Below are 10,013 nucleotides of genomic sequence, written 5' to 3'. Positions count from 1 at the left end.
TGCTGAGGAGACTGCTGCTGGAGGATCCTCATGGTGGGTTGAGCATCTGCTCCAGTGGGGCCAGCAGCTGCTTCTGGCCAAGCTGTATCCCCCCAGCCACCGACACTTGAGCAAAAGCAGTGCTGCAGGGCAGCCGTGCTGGCATCGTCTCCGCGCTTGGAGGCGGTCTGCGCTGCATGAGCCACCCCTCCTCCATAGTCCTGCCGGTGTCCTCCATCTGCTCAAGCCCTGCGTCTCTTTGGCCGGTTGCTGGGTTTACCATGGAAGCACGCGGTTGGCACTAAGGTAAGGCCTTGATTTAATTTTTTAGGCTTGTTTTTTCCCCCTGTACCCCCAGGGAGTCCTTTCTCCTGGCCCCCTTGCTCCAACATCTGAGCAGCCCCAGCCGTTAACTGCACAGTTTGCCCGTCTCCTGCTCGACTGCATTGGGCAGCTTGGCATTGAAGGCCCTCAAGGAGGACTGGATCCTTGCCACCTCATTGTTGGCCAACTTGAGCCTGTGGCGCAGCAAGCAAGTGAAGAGGTCAAGGCGGGTTTTGCCAGGGGGTGACAACCTGTTCACCCGGTCCCTGATCTCCAATAGCTGGAGCATGGCTGAGTCCTGGGAGCCCTGGGTATAGGGGTAGTCCAGCTGAAGGATCAGGTCACGAATAGCATCTGGTTCAAAGGGCAGGCTGTAGCCGAAGACTTGCAAGCTGTTGATTTTCATGTAGCCCAGGTTCTTCGAAGGATCTGCCATCTCCAAGGGTTCGTAGTAGATCGTCTCATTGGAGCTGTCGTCCAGAGACTTGATGCGGCTCCGCAAGTAGACATGGACCGTTTCAAAGAAGGTCTTCCACTTGTTGCCCAAGGTGAGCGTCCAGTTTTGGCACTGGGCAGAGGCATCTACATTAGTCCTTTCCCAGTCTGGGAAGCTGCCCTCGTTGACGGGCATGAACCAGCTCTCTGAGTGGCTTCCCCCAAAGGGGTTGACGTAGATGGCCATGACAGGCTCCAGTGTGCTATTCTTGGTGAGGCAGATCTGCAGGGAGAGGGCCAACATCACGTGAACCAGCCCGGGCTTGTACTTGTTGCTCTTCAGGGTCAAGAGCATGCGTTTCCTCCAGGAGGGGTCGAACCAGCTCCCAAGGCGCATGTCATTGCTGATGAAGATGGAATGCACCTCAATGCGGCTGTCCCGTTTCTGCAGGAGGTACTTGAGCTCCAAGTCCTGCAGGTCCGTCTCCAGCCCCAGGTAGTGCTCCAGCGAGTCGGCCACCTCGGGGCGGCAGAAGCCCTGGGTAAGCATGTAGCCGTGGTTGCAGGTCCCGCAGCGGGTGCTGTTGTCCTCGGCACAGGTGGCGCAGGCTGGCCCCTCGCCCAAGGCACACGGTATGGACCCCTGGCAGGAGGGCTGGTCGGAGGGACACGTGCAGCTGTGGCTTTCTTCCAGAAAGGTCCCAGGCATGGTGGTCTCACTGCAGTACAGGAGCGACTGCGCACGGCTCCACCAGTAAGGGAGGGACCTGGTGGAGAAGAGACGCAGGAGGAGAGATGCTTACGTGGCATCTTTATGGCTGTGACCAACTTTCCCTAGGGATGGAAGAGCTGCCCACCTTGCATTCATTTTTCTGCACCGCTGGTGGCCCCACATGAACTGAGCCCCATTTTCCACCTCCAGGCTTGGACCCGACCTCTCAAGGCAACATCCCAGAGTGGCACGGCTGTCCCCGCTGCCTGCTCACCCCTGGGCATCCCTCCAGCAAGGCGGGAGCTCCTCCAGTCCCAGCCACAGGGAGGTGGGCCGTGGGTCTGAGCCCCCCTCAGGGCTCTGAGCAGTGTCCCCAGCATGGGACAGGGATGCTGTGGCACCCTACCTCTCCTTCGGCAGTTTGAAGCGAGGTTGCCGGTGGCAGCGTTTGCTGAGGTTGAAGAGCCTCCGGATGAGTCGGTGGGTTTTCCTGGAGAGCAGCTTCAGGCTGGTGCCCAGCTGCTGGTAGCGATGCTGGACATCCAGGTCCATGGCCCAGAAGTGGGAGATGGCCGTCCTGTTCAGGAAATGGTCCCCGGGGAGCCTCTTCACCAGGGCCTGAAACTCCTCTGCAGGGGAAGAGAGATGGCGTCAGCAGACCCAGCAGGGCGAGCGGTGAAGGTAGGGCTGGAGCCAACCTCCCTCCAACTGGGCTCTCAGGTCTTCATGGTGAGATGACCACCCTGGATCCTGCCCTGGAGGCCCACTGCCCAGCCTGGGCTGCTCCCAGAGGAGGGGTTGCAGGGAGGGGGATGCTTGGTGGGGTCTCCCCAGCCTCACCTGACTCCTCAAACTGGCCGTGGTGGCTCTCCCAGGCTCGCCGGAGCTGGGCCAGGCTGCTCTCCAGTGCCTGGATGTCGGCCTCAGGGCAGTTGCAGCGGGGGAAGGTGGGCTGGCACTGGCAGTGGCAGTCACTCCGGTGGCACACCAGCTCCCCGGTCGAGCTGCAGGCGATGTAGCTGAGGGCGGCCGCCACGAACCGCTCCCGCAGGTAGGAGGGGAGCACCGTCTGCAGCCCTGAGAGCAGGAGGCAGCCCCGAGAGCATCAGGGCACGCCCAGAGTCCCTTGAAAACATCGCCTGGGCGAGGAGGGAGTGAGCCTTTCCCCTCCCCAGGCTCCCACCCTCGCGTGATTTTCATATCAATTTGCTGTGGAGCCGCTTGTCTGGGCTCTACATCGATCTCGGCTCCTCTTGGCAGACGAGCAACAACCTCATCCTGCCCAGCTTTGATTATTTTCATCCCCCTCTCCTCCCCAGCCCTTAAATTAAAAGCAGCATCTCGAGCCAGCATCCTCCCCTGTGGCCCCCTGCGTGCCTACGAGCATCCCACAGTGGCACTCATCCGTCACCACGTTCCCACCAGCCTGGTCCTACCTTGGAGCTGCACTTTGTTCTCGGGGCTCTGCACCAGGACGGAGCTCACCGAGTCCAGGTTGTCGTAGTTGCTGCAGCCAAGTGGCCCTGTCCGTGTTTCGGTCACCTAAGGGGGGGACCCGCAGGTGGTCAGGGACGCAGAAGGGGACCCAGGGCGTGTGCCATCCTGCCAAAAGTGCTGCAAATAACCCCTGGCCAGGCTTGCTGTGCCCCACTCCCTGTAGCAAGGCAATGCTTGGAGAGGAGAACTAATTGCCTGCTAATTGGCTTGTTGACAGGCGGCAGCCCTGCCTGCAGCCCGCTGAAAAATGTGCCTTCATTAGCGTGCCCAATTTCCCATAAATAACACGGATGTGCTAACTTTGCCTGCTCTCCCCCTCCATCTCCCCTCCCTGGGGTGTGATGCTGCTTTAGGGTCTTGGCCAGCTTTGAGGGGCCACTGGTGAGGCCCAGGGCCGCTGTCTCCCCGCGCTGCCCTCTCCCTTGCACCCTCGCGTACCTTGATGGCAGCCGTGGCAATCTGGATGTGGTGGAGCCGGCGCAGTGTGCTCTCCCGGTCAATGAAGTAGGAGGCTGCCAGCTGGTGCAGGGTCTCCAGTGAGACCCCCGAGCTGTTCCCGGCCCCCCCGGCGGGCTCTGCCCTCCGGCTCAGCTTGCGCTTGTCCACAAAAATGGTCAGGGACTCCTCTCCTAGGGGGACACGCAACACTTTCTGGGGGCTGCTGGGCTCCCCCCATTCCCCTTCTTGGTCGTACTTCTCCTGCAGTGCTTATTTTCCCACCCTCCCTCCTTTGCATGCTGCCTTGTGCAAGAGAAGCAAGCAGGGAGTGAGTGGGGAGCGAGCACACGCCAGCACTCACCTCCCAGTGTGGCGGCGAGCAAGAAGTGGGTCCCATACTTTTTGATGAGGCTGTCAGTAATCTGCTGGGGGCTGGGCCGGCGTCCCAGCAGACGGATGTTGCGGATGAATTCGGGGGCCAGGGGAAGCGGCAGGCTGAAGAAGTCTTTCCTCTCCAAGGCCAAATTATTCACCTTCCAGCGAGCAAACTCTCTGCAGGAGGAGAGCAGCGGTGGGGAGAGGGTTGAAAGCCAGTCCAGCAATGCCACATGCACACTGTCCCCTCCGCTGTCCCCAATTTCCACCTTGGGGCAGGGGATCAGTAGGTGGAAAAACTCTGGTTGGGACCATCCTGACCTCCCCATCACCACGGCGGAGGTGAAGGACCTGCTGCGTGCGCTCACCAGCTATAGATCCAGCCAGTACAAAAGCATCCCTCCCTAAGCCATCGATGGCGATAACAAGCTACAAGCAGCGGAGATGCCTGACATTGATTAATCAGGCACCTCCGGCAGGCATTAATCACAGCCCAGGGCAGGGCCAGAGCCTTTTCCAGCCCGCTGGGCTGGATGGGCCTCATCCATCCTCCATCCCCATGCCTACAGATCTGGGTGAAAATCCAGTATCTGGGGGTTTCATGGTTTTAAATATTGGCAGCGTTTTGTAGGAAGCTGGAGGCATTGGGATGCGGTGGGGTTGGTGGTGGGTCCCCTCGTAGCCCTGGAGGCTGTGAATGTGCCCCCCCATTGCCCCCCTGGCCCCCCCGGCATCGCCCAGCCCTGGGGAGGAGCCGCCAGCCTGCTGCCGCCTCCAATTACCAACGGCCCCATAAACAACCAGCAGCCAGTTTCAGCCTAATCTTTGGCATTTTGCTCTAATTAAAACCAGGCGGTGGCTTTCAGACAGTTTAATTAGGACTGGTTGGGAAAGGAGGGAGAGGAGGAGGGAGGGGTGAATGGAGGGGTGAATGGAGGGGTGAATGGGTGCAAAGCAGCTGAGAGGCTTGGTGGGTGCTGGGTTGCCTCCCAGTGTGATTTTTGGGCCCAGAAAGTGGGGTGTTGGGGCCAGGAGCAGAGCTGGAGGTGAGGGAGGGGGGATGCTGCCTCTCCCCTTGCACGCACACTCCCTGGGTGCCGGGGTGCGTGGGGCTGGGGGGCCAAAAGCCCTGCACCAGGTCCCCCCATCCCACTGGCAAAGCGAGGCCCCATGGCTGCTAGCGGGTTCTCCGCCTTGGAGGAGGTGCAAGCCTGCTGCCATCCCTCTGGCTGCTCCTTCCCATCTCACCACCGTCACCAGCAGCATCCCAGGAGGACGCAGGTCCCTTGGCATGGCAGCATCAGTGCGTAGGAAGGGGGCAAGGGGGGAGAGGAGCTCTCTGGGGGTGCCGGGCTGCATAACAAGGCTGCCGTTCCAGCACCCACATCATCTCCCTCAGGAGGCAGTGGCTGGGCTTTGCTCTGCTGCTGGAAACCCCCGGAGCTTGGCACCAGAGAGGAGAGGAAGGGAAAAGAGCTCGTTAGCAGGAGGCAACAGCCCCAATTAGTGCCTGGAGGCAGTAGAGTGGGTTTCCCATGCTGGTTGTCATGGGGTGGCCCTTTGCTGGTCAGTGGACCCCACCGCTGCCGAGCCTAGTTCTCCACCAGCAAGAAACCCCCTCCAGCAACAGCCCCCACACATGTAGCATCCCATTGCTGCGGTCTGTGGGGTGGCAGCACCAGGCAAATGCTGGGGGGTCGCTCCCGGCCTAGGGCAAATCTGGCCCAGGGCCCATCCTGACCATGCCGTGAGCATGTTGGGGGGCTGCTGTTATATTCCTTGGGAAAGCAGCATCTCACATATACCCACCCGCCATCTCTCCCAATGGGCAGCCTCCTCCCGCATGCAGGGGTCTGCTCATGCAGATTAAAGCGGGTCCGACTCCACCCCGCTGTGCCCCCCACAGCCCCCCACACCACAACTCCCTCCCGGGGTGTCCACCGAAGGGCTGGTCCCCAGTGCTGCCTCTCACCTGTAGATCCTGTACCTGGTGGTGAAACCCTGCCGGTAGCGCTCCATGAAGTCCACGTACTCCTGGGCTCGGTAGAAGGGTCCCCGGTCAGTGAGGAGCCAGTCGAGGGGTGCCCGGCTGGCGGAAGAGGAGGAGGAGGAGGAGGGGGTCGCAGCAGCGGCATGCTGCTGGGGCACCGTGCCACCCACCTCACTGGCTACCCCCCAGCGGCAGCACGCGCTCAGGGCCAGGAGGGCCAGTGGCCACGGGAGCATCGGTGGGGGCCCGTCAGCACGTGGGAGGTCCTGCCGCCCCATCCTGCTGCCGCCTGGCTGGATTCTTCATTCTCTCACCCCACGGCGATCCTCCGGGACAGCCCTGCCCTGCAACGGCACCGCGCAAAGCAGGGAGCCCATGAGGCTGGCGGCACAGGGCAAGGTACCAGGTGGGGCCAGTTTGGCATGGGTATAAAACAGGTGCAACCACAAGCTAAGGGAAAGCAAGGTTTGCTTTGGAGGGGCTGCTGGGATGCTGATGAAGGAAAAGCCATGCTCTGGGGAGAGCCATGTGTCGGGCACAGACTGGCCGTGCTGCAGGTGGTAAGAGTTTATGGGTTAGAGGTGCTGGCTGCTGCTGAAGTTAAATGAAAACCTGGCTAGTATCTGTTTGAGAAATTTCTGGCTTTTTCTTTATGTTTTTCTCTGCCGTGCAGCAGCCTGGTGAGCCAAGCTTGCCACTACGGGGTGCCCGTGCAATGGAGACGGTGGGTTGCCTCTGCGCCCTGCACTTTGGGGATGCCCGTCATGAGCATGTGCAGCTTGTTTTAGGGGGGCTAAAAAATAATAAGCATAGGGAACTGGAAAAAAAGAGCTTTTCTAGGCATAGGTTGAGCTGTGTGTGGTCGGCGTTAGACTTTCATTTGCATCCTGCCAGTGGCTGAGAGATGGATGGATGGATGGATGGAGGTCCACCCCAAGGCTGGCTGGGCTGACTGTGGTGGTGTTTTGAATGCAATCGGCATTTATCTCAAGCCAAGACCTTTCTGCTGTTATAGCCCAGTGTGGCAGTATGTGTGGGAGCACAGAGGGAGCTTTGCTGGGAGCAGCAGCCCCGGGGCCACAGCCTGAATTTGCAAGTGAAGGTGGGAGATGGAGAGCTGCAAGGTCCAGCAGAGCCAGGGCAAGATGAGGTGTCCTGCTGGGCAGCAAGAGCTGTTTGCCTAAAAATAGGGTCCCCATCACTGCAGTGCCTCCAGGGGAGGTGATTTTTATTCTGGGAAGGTGGCCAGCGGGGGCCTGGCACCCAAATGCTCAGCCCTGCCGAGCACACACCAGCCCCGCGCTCTCCCAAACAGGGCTTTGCTGTATGAATCATCACGCTTTAACATGTATTATTATTTTTAAAATTTTTTTTTCTCCCTCTCTTCTATTTTTAAACCCTTAAGGGTGTGCTTTGATTATGCTTTCTCAGCTTCTCGCTCAGCCCTCGAAGCCGGGGCCCTGTTAATTTTAAACAAAAGCTGAGACTTTCGCATCACCAGATTGGGGGTGCTGGGCAAGTGGGGCAGGCAGAAGTAGCAGGCAGGGGTTTTTCTGTCGTCCCCCCCACTGTTTTTCCACAAATCACCCTGGTTTCTCTCAGCCTTGCAGACAGCTGCATAATGCCTTGGTCATTGCCTCCTGCTCCTGGCATGTGGTGTCCCCCATGGCCAAGACATGGCCAAATCCTGGCCCAAACAAACAGGGCCCTGTGCCAGGGTGGGCAGGGGTTTTGGGACTAGCAATGTCAGGCTGGTTTCCTTGCTCCACACCTTGAGGGTTGGAGGGGGCATCCCCCCCAGCCCAAAACATGGCAGGACCCAATGCCAGCTGCTCATGGAGCTGCTCGTGCGCTGCCACGTGTGGGTGATGGCTGAGCAGCTGAGGCACTTCGGCTGCTCTGAAATCCTCCCTGCCTGCTTCCCTGCCTGCAACCAAAGCTGGGCCAGGGGGAAGCAAGCAGGCGGGATGCTGTGGCTGTCCGAAGCAGGCAAGCGCCTTGCTCTCCTCCCCAGCAATATCCACAGATGCAATTAAAATTGAGGTGGCCTGGTGACCAAAGGAGCACTCGAGGGTCAGGATTAAACCCTCCCGGCCCCCTGCTGCCCTGCAGACTGTGAATCCTGTTGCTGTGCTGTACGGGGTGACCCAGGGAGCTGGGACAAGCTGCCGTGCCCAGGAGGGCATGGTGGGAGCCAGGGCCTGGCAGCAAATCCTATGGATGGTTTAGATGCTGACCACAGGCTAAGCCCTCTGTGACAGGGAGGAAAGCAGCGCTCCTGAGGTGAGAGCACTCCTTTGAGCAGCATTTCTCTAAACCCTGCTCATGGAAACACTCTGCTTGTAGCATTAAATATGGCTGTGCCAGCAAAACACCTTGCTTAAATAGCTGGCGTGCTAGATAGCTTGCCTGTTGCACCACAAATGGGCTTGGCACTGCCAATCTCCTTAGCCTCTGTCATTGTCTATAGCTTTTAGGTGGCTCCTGACCACCCCAGCTGAGGTGTGGCTGGGCTGGGGGGCAGGGGCTGCTCCCTGGCTGGTCCCCTCTCCCTCTGCCTGGGTCTGTACAGCCAAGGGGATGCTTTTCCATGAGCACCGTGGGAGACTGGCCTCATCCATCGCCACTTCACACCACCACAGACTGGTATGGACGGTCTCACACCGGTCATCCTGCTGCCCTCCCCAAGGCTTTCTTGGTGTAAATCAGGAGGACCTGGAAGCATCCTTCCTTTGATTTGAAAGCACGGAGGGGATTTTTTTTGGGGGGACCACACAGAGCACTGTCTCTTCCAGCAAACCATCCTGGGTGCTAACAGCTTCCCACCAGCACTGACCAATCCCTTGCTGCTGCTGCCACCACCACACGGGGCACTGCCATGAGCCTTCCCTGAGAGGGGCTCCCAGTGCTGTCCTTCCCCTCCAAACCCCCTCTCCCACCTCCCGTTCCAGCACTGCAGCTCAAGGCAGCAAACCTCCTCTGGGTGACCATCGTGGGGACAGGTATTAGGGATGGAGCCACCTTGGGGCACCTCTTCCCTTGGGCTGCAGTCCCCGGACTACCTAGAAACCATTTCAACCTGCTTTGCTGCCTTCCCTGGGGAGCTTGTTCTGAGATTCAAGGCTGAGCATGGGATGTTTCCTTGTGGCCATCTCATGTTTTACTGCAGAGCAGCAAAAATAGTCAGAATTGGGTATTTCCAGCGCTTGGCTGGTACAAATCCAGCAAAGGTCCCCACCTGGTGTGCAGAGTCCCTTAAAGCAGCAAACTTTCCAGCCTTGCTAAATGAGCTCTTATTTACACCTGCCTCTTATTTACACCATGGTTGCTGACACCTCTGAGCCAAGCTCTTGCTTGGGGACGGGTGCTGACGCACACGAGCATCCTTGCCAACAGAAACTTGAAGTCCCGAGTCAAGCAGGAACAGGCAAGCCACCGTGGGCAGGAGAGCCTGCACTGGGGCTGCACTGAGTTACGTGGCAAGCTTATCCCCAAGGAGCAGCTTTCTTGTACCATCGTTAGCTGGGCTAATTTATTTGCTCGTATCGATCAGGGGTTATATAAAATAAGTACATGCAGAAATTGCTATAGCTCCATATAGTCCTTAGTCCATATAGCTCTGTGTGTGTGGGCTCTGGTTTTGCTGGGGGGCTGCTGCCGCTGCTCTGCAGGATTGGGGGCAATGCTTATTGGGGTGCACCTCTGCCTGCTCACACCAGCATCCTGCTGGGATGCCGGGGAGAGCAAAGCTCTTTGGAAATGAGTAACCCCCTTGACCTTACTACTAGAGCTGGAAATAACTTTCTAATCGCTTTTCCTTGATCCAAAAGAATGAAGATTTGATGAGAAGCATCTGACTACTCCTTTTTTCTTTCTTTTTGATTTAGGTTTTGCATCACAAAAGTTGGCAAACTTCCAGCTTGTTAACTTTTTTCCCCCCTTCCCCCTTCTATAAAAACTTTAAACCAAAGAAAGAAGAGTGCCAATGCAAATATTCTTGGCAAACCTTCCCAGGACCACATCCTCCTTCCTGGCCAAGTCCTTCTAATCTTGTTGCAGCCCTCCGTGTCCCTGTTGCCTGCAGCAGAACACTGTGGTGTCCCTCCAGTGACAGCCGATGCATGGCCCAGACTGTCACTTGTCACAAGCTGCATCTTAAAAATAGCTTGTTGCAATTTCTAGAGGTGCCTTCCCACCCTTAGGCTTGAGATGGCAACGGGATTGCTTCTGCAGTGGGAGCCTTCATCCAAAATGGCTTGAGAG

General features: G+C 58.3%; 1 protein-coding gene across 1 annotated transcript; it reads right to left on the bottom strand.

Moving 5' to 3' along the window:
• Nucleotides 1–342: 342 nt before the first annotated feature.
• On the bottom strand, nt 343–6,028 carry BRINP2 (BMP/retinoic acid inducible neural specific 2). Its single transcript, XM_009275863.1, has 7 exons — nt 5,733–6,028; nt 3,747–3,937; nt 3,386–3,576; nt 2,887–2,992; nt 2,291–2,527; nt 1,857–2,079; nt 343–1,505 (listed from the first exon to the last, which is right to left on the bottom strand). Exons 1-7 carry the CDS (start codon nt 6,026–6,028, stop codon nt 389–391), a joined length of 2,361 nt encoding a protein of 786 aa, XP_009274138.1. The 3' UTR covers nt 343–388.
• Nucleotides 6,029–10,013: the final 3,985 nt, after the last annotated feature.

This window comes from Aptenodytes forsteri, unplaced genomic scaffold, assembly GCF_000699145.1.
Source record: "Aptenodytes forsteri isolate BGI_AS27 unplaced genomic scaffold, ASM69914v1 Scaffold289, whole genome shotgun sequence".
Lineage (NCBI taxonomy): Eukaryota > Metazoa > Chordata > Aves > Sphenisciformes > Spheniscidae > Aptenodytes > Aptenodytes forsteri.
Note: the sequence above shows the minus strand (reverse complement) of the source record. Positions and strands in the feature narration are given on the sequence as shown.